The sequence below is a fragment of the Triturus cristatus genome, chromosome 12 (genome assembly GCF_964204655.1).
Source record: "Triturus cristatus chromosome 12, aTriCri1.1, whole genome shotgun sequence".
NCBI lineage: Eukaryota > Metazoa > Chordata > Amphibia > Caudata > Salamandridae > Triturus > Triturus cristatus.
The window spans coordinates 30614793-30636536 of NC_140595.1; the positions used below are offsets into that span (position 1 = coordinate 30614793).

Genomic DNA, 21744 nt, shown 5'->3' on the forward strand with positions numbered 1-21744 from the left:
ACAAGCTGTCCTTTGTAACTATCCATGTAACGACATACGTCTAATGTAAAGCGCTTTGGCACATTTGATTAATGTTCGTGCCATATAAAAACGCATAAATAAATAATCAAGCAAATATATAAATAGTTGTCATGGGTGTCAAAGCATAGCACTGACTAATTATGTGAAACTGAAACCACAGTCGGCACTCTACACTACTGTCTTTTAAAGAGGACAGACAAATTGGAGCTGTGTACAACAAATTAGGTAGGACGAATCCTACTCCCTAAGCGGTGGGACGTATGGTGGCCTTGGATTGGTGGCGAGGATTTGTATGCGCTTGCCCATTGGCCGGCAGGATGTTCCGGAGAGCGCACGTGCCACCGGCACAGAGTGCCAATTGACCCCTATCAGTGGGTGTTTGTCTGACCTTACAGGTCACACTCAGACTGTCGGTACCTAAGGGGCCCCAGCGACGGGAAGACCCCGGCAGCGCAACTTGTTCTAGCGTCTACCCTCTTCCTCATAGCCGGTCATTCTGGCTAGACTCCGTCGCAGCACGCCATCCGGCGCCGGGAGCCACCCGGGCTCACTGACGTCATCAGCAGGCGTCACCTCCTGCGTCCCCACTCCAGTCACACAGCTCCGATCTCCGGAGCACAGAGGCTTGTCGCCGGCCCGGGCACCCGTCAGCGCCGTCGCACCGTGGACACAGGGGCCCGCCCTCCGCCTGGACGTCATCAACCGCTGCAGCCTAGCTCGGGCCACTGCAGGGGGGTGAGTGTGACCCCTTCGGGCCACAGGGCTCGGCTGTCACCGCTGGTCCCGGGGAGGCTGGAGCTCGGTGCTGTCCAGACCTGCAGGTCCCAGAGCCGTGGTGCTGAAAGGAAGGGCTGGCTGGAAATGGAGCCAGTGTTACTCCCAGGGGGCTCCTTACTTGTAGGGTGTCCACCGACACCCCACGTCGTCACGCACACTGTCCAGCCCTGGGCTGACTCTTGATAACCTAGTGCTTCATGGGCATTGTAGTCTTGATATGTTTCTATTGACCTGATCAGTGTGAATTACAGGTGAGCTGCCAGCTCCGTGTTTTGGTGGCACATGCAAGCACTGCCTGCTTATTGGCCCAGGCCACTTTGTAAGTATGGGGCTGAAAGTCCCAACACCTCATTTTAAAGGAAGATGTGAAGGTCCCTGGCAGGGTGCTAAAGACAATAAGTCCAGCTCTGACTGAAAGCCTTGTTGACTCCATATCATGCATGAAACATGCAGCTAATCCTGGCACTTCGGCCGACTGCACTTTCCATGCTGGGGTTTTCAGCCCCGTTAATGCAAAACTACACGTTTTTAGAATGCAACGTGCTATTTAAACAGTTAATCGTGGCTCAGTGGTGAATGAGACGGGGCCACTCTGCACCTACAGACAAGGAAGTGTTAGCTGTCAGGGCTTTCAGTGGAATGAAAAAAGTGGGAGATGTCTAAAAGGTGCGTGGTCTGCGTAATTAAGGGCATGGCTTTAACATTGTAACACTTTATGTAATTCCCATTGCATACCATTCGACAGGTATTTTGGTTCCTCTCGGATATTTTGTATTGCATCCAGATATATAACACAGCTGACATAAATCTCTGCCCCGGATATGAAGCACTATGTATAACGCACTTTCTTTTTTTAACAGCTTACAGTCTCCTATTGCTTGCTAACTCCAAAAGCCATCTTCCACTATACTCCTAAATCTTGCTTGGAAAATTGACCGTAGCTTAGTCCTGCTTGATTTCTCTACTTTCTTCATAGTGACCTCCTTTCTACCTTTCATTCTCTTTATACTTGTTTCTGAGAATTGTCTTCCCTCTGTTAAATGCCTGCCTGCCTTCATCCTTCTTAATAGAAATTCAGCATTTTTTTATAACTCATTTCATAGATCAAAACCTCTCTTCTTACCCTATCCCTGCAATCTAACATTGCCTAATGTTCAGCAGACTTTCAATCTCACCAACTATTCACCTGAAACCACATAGACCCCACTAATGACTACACCTACCTGGTATTAATATACCGCAAAGCAACTGGAGTAAATGCATGCAACTTTTCTTTAGAGCACATGATTAATCGCACTAACCAGCAATAACGACTAGTTTAACCACTAACCTTGGGTTTCTGTGTAGTGTGCTACTTGCCGTAAAGCGCTTCCAACGCCTTCTCCGGGGTAGTAAGCGCTATATAAATCCCAATACAATTACAATACATCTAACACCAGCCAGAACTATTGCCTTTGCCAATGGTTGTTAGCTGTTTAAAATAATGATTTTGTTGTAAATACTTTTGAAAATGTTTCAATTTTTTTAAATTGAGACTGTGAATTAAACATTACTGAGGGCTGTTGAAGGGGTAGTGATCTTCAGAGTGTCTCAGTCACTTCAGTTATGTTATCTCCATGTTGGCAATCTTGGCCTGTTCTAAACATCTAGAGGCGACCTAAATCAAAGCATTCACTTAACAAGACTAATATGCTACACACATTTTTTTTTTTTTTTTTACAACACAACATCCTGGAAACAGCTTATTTAATCTTGCATTCCTTAACAGTGTTAAACATGTGAAATATGATCGGAAACCAAGTCGATGACCTGGATTACCATAACGTTATTTACATTCATCGCGGAGATATGTTTCAGTGTTTTCGCTAACAAGATTAAGGACCTCAATAAAGGGCCCGATAAGGACCCGTTTCAGTGTCTGTTTTTAATTGCTACTGGGTCTGAGACCCGCATAGACCCAGCCCACTTAAAGCTCTGGTCAGGGTCCACTTCTGCCAAGTGACTCTGTCAGACGTGACACCTTCAACCATTTCTTGATTTTTATATTAAACAGCAACTGGCATTCTTGGATTTTAAAGCCCTAAGTGGTAATGGTACAAGGAAAACCACAAGTCCCAAAGGGCAGAGTGTGCTTAGCTAGAAACGTTTCACATACAGCATGTTGCCACTATGATGGTTCTATAACATCCTTTGTTGCCAAGTTGCGGGATGACAAGTTTGACAAAGCTCTGGCACTACAGCCAATAATGCTTTGCATGCTGTTACAATTGGAAACTACTCTTAGCACGTTAATGGCGAAACTACACATCCCAAATAGCCCGTGGATGTAGTGCCAGGATTTTATGTAGATGTCGCAGGACTAGAGGCTACGTAGCAACAGGACACAGATGTAAAGGTGCTGGTTCCTGTCTTGGTCCACTGTTGAAAAACCTCTTCAGCTTTGTTGCATTCAAATATTCGTCTTGGAAAAGTATTGTCACATGGTAATTTGATCAATTTTGAAATCTATTGAATGTGCCTTGTCCCCAATTCGAATTTAGTCTTTTTGGGGTATTTGATTTTTATTTGGAGGTAAAACACCCTTTCTGGCAGTCTCTAGATTCAGCTACTTTGCTGCCAAGTGGCACAATGTCATGTCTGACTCCCAACATTGGTCCTGGTTTTTAGGTCTCGCCTGGCTATCGCGTAAGCCATCGCTCAGCGAGACTTATGTAGGGGCTTCAGAAAATGCTCCCAAAGGCTTCCCAGGCGGATCGGGTGGCGGTTACGCGAGCAACCACGCGCATTCCATTTGCCACCAGCTACTTCCTGCGCGTGCGCCGCCTCACGCATTCAGAGAGATTTAGTAAGGGGCACAAGACCGTAGGAATGCGGTTTATGGCCAGTGCATGTGAGGCATTCAAGCGCGAAGCTGGCATCTGGCATGGACTTGAAAGCAGCCATGGACTTGAAAGCAGCAGACTGCTTTCGCCAGCGCGCGCTCGGCCTCACTTCCTGCATCCCCTCTTACAACAATGAACTTTCGTTATAACTCACACCCCATATACTCGTTCCCTCCCACCCTTCCTTTGATGTCCGCTTTTCTTGTTGTTTACAAACCACGCCGCACACTGCTGCACGCCGCACACTGCTGCACGCCGCACACTGCCGCACGCCGCACACTGCTGCATTACACACTGCTGCATTACACACTGCTGCACACTGCTACACGAAACACTGCTGCACGCCACACACTGCTGCACGCCACACACTGCTGCACGCCACACACTGCTGCACGCCTCACACGGCTGCACGCCTCACACGGCTGCACGCCGCACACGGCTGCACGCCACACACTGCTGCATGCCACTGCACGCCGCACACTGCTGCACGTCGGACACTGCTGCACGCCGGACACTGCTGCACGCCGGACACTGCTGCACGCCACACACTGCTGCACGCCACACACTGCTGCACGCCGCACAATGCTACACGAAACACTGCTGCACGCCACACACTGCTGCATGCCACACACTGCTGCATGCCATACACTGCTGCACGCCGCACACTGCTGCATTACTCACTGCTGCATGCTGCACGCCGCACACTGCTGCACGCCACACACTGCTGCACGCCACACACTGCTGCACGCCACACACTGCTGCACGCCACACACTGCTGCACGCCATACACTGCTGCATGCCATACACTGCTGCACGCCGCACACTGCTGCATTACTCACTGCTGCATGCTGCACGCCGCACACTGCTGAACGCCGCACACCGCTGCACGCCGCTGCACGCCACACAGTGCTGCATGCCTCACACTGCTACACAAAACACTGCTGCATGCCACACGCTGCTGCACGCTGCACGCTGCTGCACGCCACACACTGCTGCATGCCGCTGCACGCCGCACACTGCTGCACGCCGCACACTGCTGCACGCCACACACTGCTGCACACCACACACTGCTGCACGCCACACACTGCTGCACACCACACACTGCTGCACACCACACACTGCTGCACGCCGCACACTGCTGCACGCCACACACTGCTGCACACTGCTGCATTACTCACTGCTGCACACTGCTGCATTACTCACTGCTGCATGCTGCACGCCGCACACTGCTGCACGCCACACAGTGCTGCATGCCTCACACTTCTACACGAAACACTGCTGCACGCCGCACACTGCTGCACTCCACACACTGCTTTTATGCGAGTTTATGCTACTGACATTGTAAATGACAATGCCTTTTATTTGTTTTAAAACCAAAACATAAATAAAAGGCATTGTAATTTTACAATGCCAATAGCTCAAACTCTTATAAATGCGAGACCTATTGCATTGCAAATGCTTGTTTAATTAACTGAGGGTTGCACTTTCGAGCGTTCAGTGCCACTTTTGACACCGGAAGTTGGAGCTAATTGGCAGCTATACCACTCTTGGCAGTGTCCTAGGAATTAAAACGTCCATACCCTTTTCACCTCTGATTGAATGGATACTTGATTTCTGAACTACCACCGTCACTGCATGCCATGATTCTTGAACCTCCTGTTTTGTAGAGTAGAGTAGAGTAGGGTTGGGTCCAAGGTGCTGGTACCACATGCAGTTATTTGCAGGTTCTGTCTTCAAACCTGTTCCTTACCTGCTCTCACTCAGGTCAGCTCTGAGACCATTTGTAGTGAACAGCGACATAAATAGCCCAGAGTAATAGCTCGCCTCCACACCTTTTTGTTTTAGTGCACAGGGAGGCACCCAAGCTTTGGAGCAGTAGACATATGTGGTTGAAAAAGAACCATTCTCGGAATGTATAACCTAATAAAATCACTCAAACATTTCCGCTCTGCCTTTTAATTTAGAATTGCAGGATAGAGTTGCTGTTTCGTGGCCCATTTTACAACTGTGACAGGTGAAGGCCATAAACACAGCTTCTGTGTATGTAACTATCACAAAGTACCTTCACTGCTATGCTAAGCTGATTTGCAAATCAAAGCAAGGTAGCACTGATAGGTTTCTAGTAACTCAGAACATGTTTTGCAGGGAAATGGAGACGAGGCCAAAAGAAACTCCCTCTGATCAGGATGCTTGAGTAGATTTACCTCTTCCATTTGGGTCTGTGGTCCAACCAGAGGTACTCCTGTGTTCTTTTCCAACAGGTGTAGATTGTCATGCTGTCAGAAAAACACTTCAAACTGGCACAAATATCCTCTCCCAAGCCAAACATTTCAAAGAGAGACACCGTCGCTGACCAAAAGTAAAACTGCACTGCATTTTCTTTGCCTACTACCTGCACCACCAAGCGGCGGCTGCACAATGCTTCCTACTATCAGGATTCACTGTGCCTCGGGTAGGTACAGAGGCAGACCATTTGGTGCTCAGTGCTGTACGGGGGGCTTTGCCTGCACTGGGGAACTTATTCTTGCCTATTGGCCCATTTGGTGAACTGGCATTTTCCCGATTTCTCAAATGGGGGGGGGGGGGTGGACTTTTGTGCTCTGACTTCCTTGGCTTCCAGTGCCTCCTCTTGAAACTCTGCTGGGGCTAAGTGATGATTTTGGGATTGCTCGAATGTCGAGCTTTTAGGTTAGTTGTCTCCAGTGGATTTCGGTACTAGAATGGAGATCTGTCAGTGGATCTCGCTTCCCATGTGGGTTTAGCCACAAAAATATCTGTTGGATGTCCATTGCAACAAGGATCTAACTGCATAGCTTTAAACCTCCGCAAGGCAGCAATATGCATCGTATTCTGTTAGTGGCACTTGTCCTGCAGTTTAGGATGTTGTGCAGTGATGAGTTAAAGACTCCGTTACAAAGAGACGGGAATTCTAATCCTGGCGTCCCCACTCGTTGTGATCTTTGACAGATAAGTTTCTCCCTTTTGTGTCTAACCCTTCTGCCAAGATTGTGAGTGCTTTGAATTTAGATTTATAGCACACTTGCATATAGATTATATGTTGCTGTTTTTCAAATCCACTTGTTAAAGCCACATTTTGCCAAATGAAGATCTGGCTTAGTGGCAGGTGCCAAGTGTACAGCACTCCCTTTTGCTATAGTCTTTGCCATTATTCTGTACCTCTGAGCTTATCATACTAATTGCTTTTTTAGTTCCTAATTGCAATCTCCTGGCTGCAGGGTATTCGTAGGAAGATCACTCCATCATCAAGGCCCAAACAATGTTTTCGGAAGTTCACAAAGTATTGAAAAAGTATTTTTTTCTTTGTTGCATTCGGTCAAAGCACACACGACAGGCTTTGACGTGCTCCAGTCTCCACTCCCATCGCCTCGTTATCAGTGACCCGAAGTTATCCTGGATTTGTATCCATTGCTTTATTGTTCCTTCCTCTGACTTCCTTTTTTTAGCAGTGTGAAATAGCTGCAAAGTGGATTGTATGCAACACAAAAAATAATTTGCTGAAACTAATCGAGAAGAGTTGTAATGTATTGTTGAAGAGGACGTCAAGAAACTTGTGTACGCTCGCGTTTAAGTATCTTACAGCATAATATACGGACCTTTATTTTAGACCCCTGCGCATAATTGGTTGATCTTTTGTGGAGATCTCTTTAAATTATAAGGAAAGCTGAAGCGACACGTATGCACATTGGGGAGGTGTGTATTCCTTCTGTAGGATGCCTGTGTGCAGACACATTTTAATGTAGGTTCGGCAATGAATGTTGTAGTGAGTAATCCCATGTTGAATTTGTTTTCTCACTGACAATCTCATCCTGGCATATGGTTTGCCTACTTCCCATTTCATTGAAAGTCATAAACATATCTGGGCTTCACATTTAATAAATTATTTCTTCCTCTCCAAAAGCAGATTTGGCGACTGCTTTAGACTAAGGGAGAGAAAAACTCCAAGTGACATTAATGCATTTTCTTTTTTGCTTTCTTTTAGCGTTTGGTCACCAAGCTCAATCTGCAACCCGTTCAATGAAGGAACCGGACATTAAGCTTTACAGTGAGGTCCTGCAGCAGAGTTGCATTGAACTCCACCGCCTTGGGTCTCTGGGGTTTTGTGAGCAACACCAGTGGCAACATCGATTGTCTAGCCTTCAGTTGTTAAAGTTGCAAGATCAATGGTTTCTTCTCACAAAGCTGATACGTCCCTTCAATGTCAGGAAGCCAGTTCCGGTTGAAGTTTGTTCCAAGCACCCTCTGACTATGTGAGACGCAGAACTGTACTTGCCTGTGAACTCCTGTGAGGTGAGGGGTTCCTTCTCACCAGTGTCTTGAGTTCTGCAGACTCGCCACGCAGCGGATGCGCCCTGTGGATTTGGTGACTGCTCCAACATGGCGAGTGGAGGTGGCAGCGGCTGTAAGCTGAGCTCAAACAGTTGGAGCAAGCCACAAGAGAAGCTACCGGTGCATGTAAGTATCACTGAGAGTGGAAAGGATTGACCTTTCTCACCTTGCCCCACCGGGCAGCATTGTCTAGAAGCCAGGATTAATTTCTATAAACATAATGAAGCTTGTTCCATGTATGTTTATGTATAATCATCCTCTAGACTATTCTTCATAAATATACTTTGTGTCTACCGGAATGGACGAATTCTATGATATTGTTTTATTATGTTTTTTGGGTCCATGCGGAGTTTTAAAATTATCTGAAAGTGCTTTGACCTAGACAGTGTGGTGCTATTAATCTTACTGACAAACCAATTATTCAGCCCTGATAGCGGAGGATGTGGCACTATATATATGTTAGGAGCTCCACTGTGTCTGCAAATGGAATGACCGAATCCTTGCTTACACCAAAATACTTTCAAGGTACAATTTAAATCTCATTTGGACTTCAAACATGAAGCAAATATGTTTGTGAGGTTTCCTAGATAAGAAAAAATTACTTGAGTCTTCCTTGTAACATCATTTTGAAGGACGTTTTTGAGAGCTCTGGTGCCACTATGATAACAAGGACACTGAATTGTCCAGTGGAAGAGCTTGCCAGGGACCTGGGGCGACCCTACAAAGCACTAACAGATTATTTTCGAACTACTCTTCATTCTAGATTCAAATTGATGATATGAGAAGATCATATTCGGCTGCTTTTCTGAAGAAAAAATGTAATACATATTTTCTGCAGTGCTTTTCACAGTGTCCATTGACTTTCAGTTCCCAGACAGCCTTACAAATATAGTTAGAAAATGTTGTGATGCGAGAGATCAGGGAAGTTGCAAAAGGCTGTGGCCACTGTGAAATTGGACTAGCTGCCATGCAATAGAATTTTCAGTGTTGTGTTGGTGAAGCAAAATGCAAAATTATTTGCAATGTAGAAACTTGTACTGTAGTTTATAAACCGGGCCAATGGAATTAAGCGATTATGTGGCCATGACTTTTTTTGGCATCATTATGCATTTGCCACATAATCCATCATCTGCTGCATAATCTGCAGTTTTTAACAAAAAATGTTTCTACCTCAAACGGATCAGAAGTCACTAAAATGTAGCAATATGTTTGCATGTAGTGGAAGGCCCTTTGCAAAGTTTAACGGGTCATCTTTCAGTTGTTTATTTCTGGATTTGGTTGTGCAACTGGTACTAATGAGGTGATATCTTTGCTCATACAGTATTACCATGTGTAAGAATGGCAAAATAATTATTGATATAACAAAAAGCGTTAATTTGCCTTTTATGATGGAATAATTCAATTAACCCTGCCAGATAATTCCAGTGCCCCTGCTTATAAGAACGTGCAAAACTGAAAAATCTATACATGTGTTTGCCGCACCAGAAATGCTTAAAAACATTTAAAGCAACATCTTTTGGCATCTTCAGTTTGTGATGTCAGTATTTAAATTATATTTTCTTGCTACTCACAACAACTCTTGTATATAGTATAGGAAAGTAGGCACTTAGCTTTCAAGAGCTTACCAGTGTAAATCAAGACCAAAACTTCTTCAGAGAATAAGGATGTTCTTGGAAGCTTTACCATCTTATGAGTCAATACAGGCTACCATACAAAGCATTGTTTTCACAGGTCACTCGCAGTTTAGATGCTGACTTATACATTTGGTTCTACCTGGCACAAGTTGTTTTTAGTAGCCAATTATAACATTTAAGATGGGCTCCGATGACTTGACTGTGGGTGTGGATATCATATAGCCTGACATCTATGTACTTATTATTTGGGATCAAGGACAACGCATTTTCATGTTTATTTTGCCCTTGGTACAAGTAGGCCCAACCTCCTGCAGCACACACCCTTTGGCTGCCAGTTTATTGTACCACATTATGGATCAGTCAGGGAGGAGCACTGTCTGCAGTTAATGTAACATTTGTTTCCATAAGTTAATGCTGTTCAAACTTGTTTTTATGGTTCATTAATGCAAAGCCTTTATTGTTAGGGTGAGGACTCTAACCGAAATGTAAGCTCGGACTGCACTGCTGACAGTGGACCTAGTATAAAAATGTGTACACACGTTTGCAAAGTTTAACTACATGAGGCTATGTATAATGCTCCCAGAATGCACTCTGAATAGATGCAAATATTTGCAGAAGCTTGAAATCAAGATTAACGATTCTTTGCTCTCAAAATAAAATGTTTACAAATAAATGCAACTGGGTTAAAACGTTTTGCTAAACTACTGTGAAATGTTAAGTACCATTTATTTGAATCATTTAGTAAAATGTGTTGATGCATGTTAGTATTTTCTAAATATTGATAATGGAAAATCAATGTAACCAGTTTCAACATCATTATGGGAACCATGAAAATAAACGAGCATTGGCAAAGCCAATAGGTCTGATGTTGGTGGTCAGCCGTTTGGTTTTGTCAATGCGTGTCTTGTTTTGACATGGTTTTTGTAAAACTTTACTGTTGTGCGAGCTGCCATTATAGCAAACATTGGCAAAAATATGTTTTGGTCTCAAAAAGCACACACTGCCACAGCAGTTCCTGCTGGCACTGGACAAAACTACTTGGTGTGCCCATATGCTTCTGGTGAAAGAGCGGAATGCTCTCACTCACAGCAAAGCCAGGCGATAGCTACAGAAACTTCATTTTAATAAAAACAAAAGGTCTTGGTTAACGCCAGCCCTAAATAGGGGCCCAATTCTTAGAGAAAGTGACAAAGGTGCACCCATGCTATAGGTCCTTGCATTAGTTCAGATTTACGACTTTCATGAATTCACAATAATTTACAGAAGTAGGGCAGGAAATATTTGTTGACTGCATTTTAGCATGAACAAATATGCATGTGTAGATTTGCTTTGTGAAAATTTGTAGATCACTAACAAGTTCACTTTACTTCAAACCACTTTTTTCCAAATCCTGGAAGATGTTTTTCTTCTGCCCTTGTCAGGAGTAAATTTTAACCTTTTTCTGTATGGGAAAAGGTTGGAGAAGAGAGTTGTGGAAAACCCCTTAAACATGCATGTTTTAGTAGGTTTGCACAGACTCAAAAGGGCATTCCAACCTTGGAACTATTGCTCACTGCTGCCTCCAGCCCCAGTATGTAGGTCTGCGAAAAGGTGGCAAAATAGGATGAGTTGCTAGTATTCCAACTCTATTATGGTCTGAGCCTTGAAATAATCATAGAGGCTATTATCAGAGTTCTTATATAATGTGATTGCTGACGTTTTTCGTCCACTACATGGCCCCAAAGACTCAAGATAATATGAAGCAACAACCTTCCCATGGACAAGTAGATATCTTATTAAATTCCACACCCCTGCTTGACTCCTATTATTGGTGGGTGCCAACATTTACTAGAGTGTCTGGAAATATCTAATATCGCCTCACATTAGGTTTAGGGTCATGTTTTTTTACTGTACTTAATTCACTTGATTTTTACTATTACAGTATACTCTGCTAATTGTGTGGTTTACTGTTTAAATTTCGTTAGTCTTGCCTGAATGGCTATTGTAGAATCTCAGTACATTTTTAGGTCTCGCCTGAGCCAGCGCATGCGCTGCGAGACATTTAGTAAGTGCCTTTTAAAAGTGCTGCCCCACGCTTTTGCTGGCCTACGGCCTGCGGTTACGTGCGCGAGCCCTCGACAGCTTTCAACGCCCGATCAGGTGCCATCTGGCTTTCCTTTATGGCCTTCCTTTGTCGCGCGCACCACTCGCAGGCTCACCTGCTTCCCCTCTCAGTTAACAGCCCTTCCCCCGCCACAGAGTGCGTCTCGCGGCCGCGCGTCTGTATTCCAACACTGCTTCGCTTCATTGTGACTCTACCTTCGCTCTCCACCTCCACAGCCTTTTTTGATCCCTGTGCCTCCTTCCCTGCCCATCTTTCTCTACCTCATTGCCCACCTCTTCTACCCGCGTCCCTATCGCTTGCTGTTGTCCTCTTTCTGGCCTCCGGTTTTCTCACTTTTCCGGGACGGGTTTTTTCCCTCTTGTCCCTTTCCTGGGGAGACCCTCCCTTGCTACTTCGTTAGCTTCTCAGGGCAAGGGTCAGAAGGGAGGAGTGTGCACACCCCACCCCGGGCTTTCATCCACCACTTTAGGGAATATTAGCCGTTAGTAAGCATTGCCAGGGCGTCACTTTCGTCCTCTGCACTCTTCTCCCCCCCCCCCCCTTGTTGTTTTGCGAATTAGGTCACCCTATCTCTCTAGTGTCGTGTATCCTAATTTTGCTGGTGTTAACAGCAGACCTTCTATAACCTTCTCCAAAAACATGCCCAGCCAGACGAAAGAGAGCGGGGATTCTGCAACCCGTGAGCTTTCCCGCGACGTGCGGTGCAAACCTCCAGCCCTGCAGGGGCTTTAAGTGCAGCATTCACCCCACACGCTCCCCACATCCTGTCCACAAAAATTAAAGGTCAATAAATGCGCTGCGCGCACCAGTCTTTAAGAAGGAAGAGAGCGTGGCGGCGTCGCCTTCAGCTCCTCGGGAGATCGCTGTTTTTTCCCCTTACAGCGCGCGCATACCACTCGTAATTTATATTAGGCATGTTTCCTGGGACTTGTTTATTTTTATTGTAGTCCGGCAACGCGTTTGGCTGGGGAAACGGGGCCCAATTACCGTCTCGTCAGTCCACATGCATTGTGTACAGAGAAAGGAGTGCAATAGCTAACAGGTTTACACACTCGCATGTTGACACTGGTGTCGTCCGCGTGGCAGGCACTCTGCTCGCACGTGACTAAGGGGATTGAGAAGATAAGAAATGAATCCATCTCCATATGCTCACTGTTTTTCTTCTAACCATTGGAGGAGCGTCCCGCCACTCACCGCACCGACCAAACCCTGCACAGTGTGTTCTTGTGCAACAGCTCGGGAAAGCACTCTGATCTGCAGGTGAGTCAGTGCCTTTTCTATGTGCTCAAGGACTTCAGGGGCTAGCAGAACCCGAGCCTCCCCTAAATTGGAGGGGTCCATCAGGCTGAGCTGAACTCGGGAACAGGCACTCCCTTTTGGGTCCGGATTTATTTTTCAGTCATCAGACTTTGACCCACAGCAAAAGAGAGAAGTGCATAAAGGGGGAAAAAGAGGGCGTGAAAAACAAGAAAAACACTATAAAGTGATAAACGAAAGTTAAAAGCACCCGCAAGAGTGAGGGGAAAAAAAGACAGGATGTTTTTGGTGGAGGTAGGAAGCATGAGGGGGAATCACGACTAGACAGTCTTTTTATGCGGCTTCCTTGGCATTCTACTGCGGCGGCGGAGGGCTCATGAGAAAAAAATGAGGACATGCAGTTATTTGATTTAATATACTTTAAGTACACTAAAGCCATGACTCCAAATCTTACTCTAACTGATGAAAATGCATAAAATGGCACTTCAGGGTCCGCAGGCCCCACAGAGGCACTCTCGGATAATCTGCCACGGTGTCTTGAAGAGCAGAGCCAACTTATTTTTAGTTGAAAAAAGCCAGACGCCACTTCCTCAGGCAAACTTGCTTTGAATACTTCCCCCACCCTTGACAAACAGCCCGACATTCCCTTCTGCCAGTCCCTTCTCTATGGTGCCACATTTGCCGCATATTACAGCAGACACTTCGAGTGTAAACAAGGGTGTCTGAAAATAAACCAGACGTAATCAGCAGCAGTAGCTTGCAGCATTGTTCTGCCAATGTGAAATTTTTCACATTTTAAAAGCTACAGAGGCAGTAATTAATAAATGCAAATGTGGAATGAATGTCACAATTGAATGAGCACATTAGCTTAAACGCTGCCCCATGCGTGAACTACAACACAATTTGAATAGTTCACAAACACACAAGAGCACGCGTCCTTAAGATACAGTAAAACGGTAATCAAAATTCAGCAGTACAACATTTATTGTAATTCCACTGATTTAAGCGTCAACTGGGCTGTGAGCAGGCAAAACAAGAGATGACATTAAAATGACCACTGCCTTTGCAAAGGCAGGTATTCCCATTCGAGACATTCCGAGTGGGCACACAAAGAACGCAAAGAAGGAAAAGCCCCAGTTGTGCAATATAGAAATCACCCACACTTGTAAGATCAAAGGGTCCCATGCTTATTTCAACAAGAACACAGCAGGAGTGCTTCAACACCACTATACCGCTCGCTATTTGCTCTGTAGACAGTGACGTCTAAGCATTAACCTGGAATCCTCCAGTCCCTCATCTCTCATGCAGCAGAAGCCCCTAGCCTATACTTTTCTCACTTCGCCCACCAAAACCTCCCCTCCTGAAATAAGCCGTCTAGTGATTTTCCACTGCTGCCCGTCAAGTTCTTCCACGACTACTTAGGTAATGGTGCATAATCAATACAATAAGCAGTCCCTGTTCAAGAAAACACAAATCATCCATTTATAATTTCTCCCTTCATTAAAATGAATGGCATTGTCAAGGAAATTAAAATTTGGCTGCCCTAGATCTCTTCTCTGACCCTCTTCTCTGACCCTATCGCTGTTACATTTACAAAGAACATACAATTTCACTTGGTGCCTACAGGAGGAACTGGTGACTGCATCATTTTTGTCGCGGCTCTCTTTCCAGACTGCCTCAAATTTAGACAGGTGAAGCTATTACCAAAAATCCATCCACAGACCTGGAAGACCTCAATAACTTCCGATCTGTAGCAGGCTTGTAGCTAAGCTTTTAGAGAGCGGTGCATATTCAACAACTTAAACATCCCTTTCTTGATAATGACTTCTGATCTGGTTTTACACCTGGTTGCAGCACAGATAGCCATGCCACAAATAATGGATGATGCTCTTTTAGTTACGAACACTGGAGAATCCTGCTTTCTGATACTCTTAAACATGTCTGCTGCTTCTGAAACGTTGAATCAAAAATTCTGCTCAATATACCAGGAGAACACAGACAGAGGAAAAAAGGTATAAAAGCTATTCACTTGGTTACTTTACTGAGCCTGTAAGCAAATTAAAAAATAATCTGAAACTCACTCATACAAAACAACATGTTCTAAGGTGGCATCATGAACGCATCATGGCCTAGACTCTATTTCACCTCAACTTTAATCCTCTTCTTCAGTTAATCTGTGACCTAGGGACACCATACCAACCATATGCTGATGACACCCAGTTCTACTAAAATATGTTCTCTGGATGATAACCAACACTTTGCCATAATCCTTCAGAATATCCAAGACTGGATGCCTTTCCGCCATCTAAAACTGAATCCCAAAAAGATGTCATACGGATCCCCTCATCACAGGTCAGTTTACCATCCAATCTTGGGAACTTGCTTTCTCTATTCTAGAGAACAAACCAGATTCTCAAGGACTCCCGAAAACTAACCTCCCACTTATGAAGGTTGCTCTATATGATGCATCATAGCTAGTTACCAAGGGTAAACGTTTTGACTATAACAAGCCTGTCCAAAGCAATTTCATGACCTTTTCAACACTGCATTCCACAGATGATCCTTTAATTAAGTTACACGTCCAAAAGTTACTGTAAAGAAATATCACGACCCCTCACTCCCCCTCCCCCCCCCTTATTTTTTAAAATAAATAATTACTTTTTACTATAGCCACAAATTTAATGTTGCACGTTTCTTCACTCCAGGCACTGAACATTCTTTCCCCATGTTTGCAAATGTTTTTTTTTTTGCTACAGCAAACAATGGTATATAATAAGGAATAATTAATAAGCATCGGCATAGCCAATAGGTCTCGCCTTTGGGACCTTATAAGTGTTTAGCCATGCAACAGTTGATGTTGCACCAAGAATATTGTGCTGCATATCTAAATACTTATAAGGTCCCAAAAGCAAGACCTATTGGCTTTTCCAATGCTTGTTGAGTTATGCACTGCGGTGTCTTGGCCTTTCTGACAATTCTATCAGGTGGTACAAAAGGGGGTGGTGATGGACGGAGCATCAGAACCAATCAAACACTCACACCCAGTCAACAGATCTGGGTTGGATCCATCACCGTTCTTTAGCCCACTCTGCCACCCCAGTTCAAACATGGCCATATGCAAATCAGTCTGACCCTGTGCCTCATGGGAACAGTCCAGCCCGAACTGCCAAGCCATGCCTTCCCTGGACCGGAAACAAGCTTCCTAGGACCGGTTTCTGGCATTTCAGCCAGGCTTGCTTGAATCCAGTGGCAAAGTGAGCAAGGGACTCACGTCTGAGCATACCCTGCCAACTTATGGCGAACAAAGCGGTACAAAAGGGGGTGGTGATGGACGGAGCATCAGAACCAATCAAACACTCACACCCAGTCAACAGATCTGGTTTGGATCCATCACCGTTCTTTAGCCCACTCTGCCACCCCAGTTCAAACATGGCCATATGCAAATCAGTCTGACCCTGTGCCTCATGGGAACAGTCCAGCCCGAACTGCCAAGCCATGCCTTCCCTGGACTGGAAACAAGCTTCCTAGGACCGGTTTCTGGCATTTCAGCCGTCTTCAGCCAGGCTTGCTTGAATCCAGTGGCAAAGTGAGCAAGGGACTCACGTCTGAGCATACCCTGCCAACTTATGGCGAACAAAGCGGTACAAAAGGGGGTGGTGATGGACGGAGCATCAGAACCAATCAAACTCACACCCAGTCAACAGATCTGGGTTGGATCCATCACCGTTCTTTAGCCCACTCTGCCACCCCAGTTCAAACATGGCCATATGCAAATCAGTCTGACCCTGTGCCTCATGGGAACAGTCCAGCCCGAACTGCCAAGCCATGCCTTCCCTGGACCGGAAACAAGCTTCCTAGGACCGGTTTCTGGCATTTCAGCCAGGCTTGCTTGAATCCAGTGGCAAAGTGAGCAAGGGACTCACGTCTGAGCATACCCTGCCAACTTATGGCGAACAAAGCGGTACAAAAGGGGGTGGTGATGGACGGAGCATCAGAACCAATCAAACACTCACACCCAGTCAACAGATCTGGTTTGGATCCATCACCGTTCTTTAGCCCACTCTGCCACCCCAGTTCAAACATGGCCATATGCAAATCAGTCTGACCCTGTGCCTCATGGGAACAGTCCAGCCCGAACTGCCAAGCCATGCCTTCCCTGGACTGGAAACAAGCTTCCTAGGACCGGTTTCTGGCATTTCAGCCGTCTTCAGCCAGGCTTGCTTGAATCCAGTGGCAAAGTGAGCAAGGGACTCACGTCTGAGCATACCCTGCCAACTTATGGCGAACAAAGCGGTACAAAAGGGGGTGGTGATGGACGGAGCATCAGAACCAATCAAACACTCACACCCAGTCAACAGATCTGGGTTGGATCCATCACCGTTCTTTAGCCCACTCTGCCACCCCAGTTCAAACATGGCCATATGCAAATCAGTCTGACCCTGTGCCTCATGGGAACAGTCCAGCCCGAACTGCCAAGCCATGCCTTCCCTGGACCGGAAACAAGCTTCCTAGGACCGGTTTCTGGCATTTCAGCCAGGCTTGCTTGAATCCAGTGGCAAAGTGAGCAAGGGACTCACGTCTGAGCATACCCTGCCAACTTATGGCGAACAAAGCGGTACAAAAGGGGGTGGTGATGGACGGAGCATCAGAACCAATCAAACACTCACACCCAGTCAACAGATCTGGTTTGGATCCATCACCGTTCTTTAGCCCACTCTGCCACCCCAGTTCAAACATGGCCATATGCAAATCAGTCTGACCCTGTGCCTCATGGGAACAGTCCAGCCCGAACTGCCAAGCCATGCCTTCCCTGGACTGGAAACAAGCTTCCTAGGACCGGTTTCTGGCATTTCAGCCGTCTTCAGCCAGGCTTGCTTGAATCCAGTGGCAAAGTGAGCAAGGGACTCACGTCTGAGCATACCCTGCCAACTTATGGCGAACAAAGCGGTACAAAAGGGGGTGGTGATGGACGGAGCATCAGAACCAATCAAACACTCACACCCAGTCAACAGATCTGGGTTGGATCCATCACCGTTCTTTAGCCCACTCTGCCACCCCAGTTCAAACATGGCCATATGCAAATCAGTCTGACCCTGTGCCTCATGGGAACAGTCCAGCCCGAACTGCCAAGCCATGCCTTCCCTGGACCGGAAACAAGCTTCCTAGGACCGGTTTCTGGCATTTCAGCCGTCTTCAACCAGGCTTGCTTGAATCCAGTGGCAAAGTGAGCAAGGGACTCACGTCTGAGCATACCCTGCCAACTTATGGCGAACAAAGCGGTACAAAAGGGGGTGGTGATGGACGGAGCATCAGAACCAATCAAACACTCACACCCAGTCAACAGATCTGGGTTGGATCCATCACCGCCACTGGATTCAAGCAAGCCTGGCTGAAGACGGCTGAAATGCCAGAAACCGGTCCTAGGAAGCTTGTTTCCGGTCCAGGGAAGGCATGGCTTGGCAGTTCGGGCTGGACTGTTCCCATGAGGCACAGGGTCAGACTGATTTGCATATGGCTATGTCTGAACTGGGGTGGCAGAGTGGGCTAAAGAACGGTGATGGATCAAACCCAGATCTGTTGACTGGATGTGAGTGTTTGATTGGTTCTGATGCTCCGTCCATCACCACCCCCTTTTGTACCGAATTCTATCAGGTTGACTAGAGCATCAAAGATCACTGTAAACATAGTAAAAGTGTTGATTAGTACTTACGTTTTCCAAATCTGCCGGAGCAAAGCCCTGCAATCTCTCGCCCTTTGATAGCAGGTTAGATAACTTTACATGCTTACTTGCGATGCTTCAAATGTATGGGAATGTGCAAGTACGCATTTTGTAAATCCAAGGAGGTCATGTAATCTTCACTGTTCAGCAAGTGGGGAATGTCGGAAAGAGTAATCCTATGGAAAGATTGTTTGCGCAGAAATTTGTGCAGTTTCCTGAGGTCTAGGATGGGTCTCCACTCTCCTTATTTCTTTCGTAGAAGGAAAAAACGGGAGTAGAATCCCATGCTTTCCTGAGAACAAGGAACCCTTTCTATTACACCATTGGCCAGCATTATTAGAGCTTCTTTCCCCAGTAAGTGAAGATTTGGGGTTTGGTTGTCTCAGCACAAACCCTAGGGTATGTCTATAGCTTACTAACTCCAACACCCCTTTGTCCCATTTTATCTTCTTCCATTGGAAGTAGTTGGAGATATTCGCGCCCACATGGGTGGAAGCAGTTGATGTAGCCGGTACCTGGTCCAGGTCACTGTTTGCAGCCTGTATCGCGTGTGTGTGTGGAGGGGTTGCTTCCAGCACGCACCTTGCTTGCTGTTGGTGGTAGCTGTGATGGCAGACGGGCCTATACTGAGATTGAGGTTGATAATGCTGAGGTCGTTAATAGCCCCCTCTGTTGGTAGAGAAACCTCTCCCTCTAGCATCCTGAAATTGCAACTTCTTAAACTGGAGACTGCCAAGAGACCTAGCCGTGCCAGTGTCCCTTTATAGCCAATAAGGTATCATTGATAAGTGTTTCGCCGTCATAAACCATGTCTAGATCTTTATTGGACCTATGGTCTAAAAGATGTAACCTTGAGCCATCCTTGGCATCTCAAGACTGCTGCTCTGGCCAACTGATGGAAACATTTGGAGGCGATGTTGAGAGCACAGTCTATAATTTGTGAGGAAGTACGTTCACCTTTCTGTAAGATCTTTTCTGCCTCTGCCTTCCTGTAGGGTATCGAATCGAGCAGACTGCTGACATCTGACCACCTCTGGCGTTGATGGCGGACATGAGTGAGAATCTCTTCCCTATGTTGTCCAAGCGCAGCCACTGCATTTCTTGTCTGGTGGAGCAGAGATTGGAGCGGAAGGGTTTTTTGTGCACCTTTGTGCTGCTTGCGAGATGAGAGTCCGTCTTGCAATTACTGGTGAGGCAAGCAGGGAATCATCTGTGACTTTGTATTTTTTTTGTCAAGATGAGGTGGTACTGGCTCTACCGTCATGATCTTTATCCCCTCATCCCAGACATGGTCTATAATGGGGATGGCTCTGACAGACGTTCTGGCTTGCTCTTTAAAATCATGAAGCAAGCAGTTCAGACTGCTTAACAGAAGTTGGAAGAAGGAATCGTGCTGCAGCTCGGTCCATCAGATTATGAAAACCCACAATATCGTATGGAGTCTTAAAGATGAGGCGGTGGAGGAGACTGAGTAGGGACTTGGTAGTCATTCCATTTGTCCCACGGAAGTTGAGAGTCCGGGATATTGCTTTCCTCTCTTTCGTCCTCTGAGTAGGAGTGGTCCTCCCTTGGAGGTGTCATCCTGGGTGTTATCAGCAGAGGGATATTCCTTGGCATGGAAGGAGAAGCAGTGTTCATAATGCCACCTAGGAGGGGCATAGTATGACTGATAGTACTTCGCCTCCTGGTATTTCATGTAGAGCTCTGAAGGATAGTGTGCATCCCCAAAAGGCTCGTCATTATTGGACTCTTTTATATCCAATACGTGATTGGGTAGCAAAGGTGAGACATTGCTTGGAGAGGTCACTTCAGGCCTTAAAGCAGTCTTAGTTATTTTTGTAATTTTAATCTTCGTAAACTGGGGCGTTGACGGTGTAGTAGTTCAACTATGTTGTCGACTGTGCTAAAGTTGATGGTGGTGCAGTCGATAGTGGTATTCAGCTGTATTGTTGTAGTCGAGGTCAACTCTGCCTTCGACAGTGACTTAGTGGAGGAGAGCGCCTTGGTCAAAGAAATGGGAGCATTCGCAACTCGACAACAATGGCTTTGTGGACGAGAAGGTGGTGACAGTCACCATTGTCGTCGATACCAGCATTGACTGTGTTCTGAGAGGATTTTTTGAAGTTAACGGTCCTGAGGAGGGAGAACGGTTTTGCTCCCCTTTCCTCACAGATGGAGTAGAGGGTGGTTGGGAGGAGGCCACCCCTGTGGAGATTAGTTTAAGTTTCACCTTTCTCAGAGGGTCCTTCTAATGTACCTTTAAGGCCTTTCCACTCTCCTCAAAAGCTCCATGGTCCTAGGATCTTGACCTTTTGTGGGGTCTGGCATGTGAATCGCTGTCCTCTTCAGAAGAGGTTGATTTTTGGGATTTACACTTCTGTAGCCACAGAAGTACCCTCCTCCTGTCTCAAGGTTTTAGAAAAAAAAGTGCGACAAATCTTGCACTCCTCTATCTGATGGGTAGAAGCAATAGAGATGGTCTCTGTGTGGATCATCCACATGTAGCATTTTCTTCTCACAGAACTTGCAGGATCTGAAGAGTCCTTTCTTAGACATTGTAGATGTAGAAAAGTTGGGATATAGAGGAAAAAAATTGAGCAGAGCTCGGGGAGACTCCCTTTACATAAGGTGCGGTAGAAAATCTGAGGGACTCGACCTCTGTTGGGAATGTTCTAGAGGGTGCAGTCGTCTGATTGCTTATAATTCAAGCTTGGTCCTTTTTTTAAAAAAGGGCATAAGCTATTAAACTGACTTTGCATTGCCATTATAGCCTATGATACTATTACATAGTGCTTTACTGTGGAACTCCCACTTCGACTGTGAATGATTTGAGCATGTGAATCTATGAACGATCCATTGCTGGAGAACGGCCTCTGAACTGGCACCAACGTCTGAGAGGGTCGATCCTCATCATCTGTCTATATAATATATATAAATGTGGGACCCGAGCGACCCCACTTTGTTCTAGTTACACGTTCTTCATGACCAAGGAAGGAAGTCCTC

The 21744-nt window shown here is 46.0% G+C and overlaps 1 protein-coding gene across 1 annotated transcript in view; it reads left to right on the forward strand.

The window, feature by feature from the left end:
* The first annotated feature begins 340 nt into the window (after positions 1-340).
* Positions 341-21744, forward strand: part of SIN3B (SIN3 transcription regulator family member B) — a 122330-nt gene continuing 100926 nt past the window's right edge. The window contains exons 1-2 of the mRNA XM_085639548.1: positions 341-756; positions 7681-8153. Coding sequence (XP_085495674.1) covers positions 8076-8153 — 78 coding nt within the window. The 5' untranslated portion in view covers positions 341-756; positions 7681-8075. The remainder of the gene's footprint in view (positions 757-7680; positions 8154-21744) is intronic.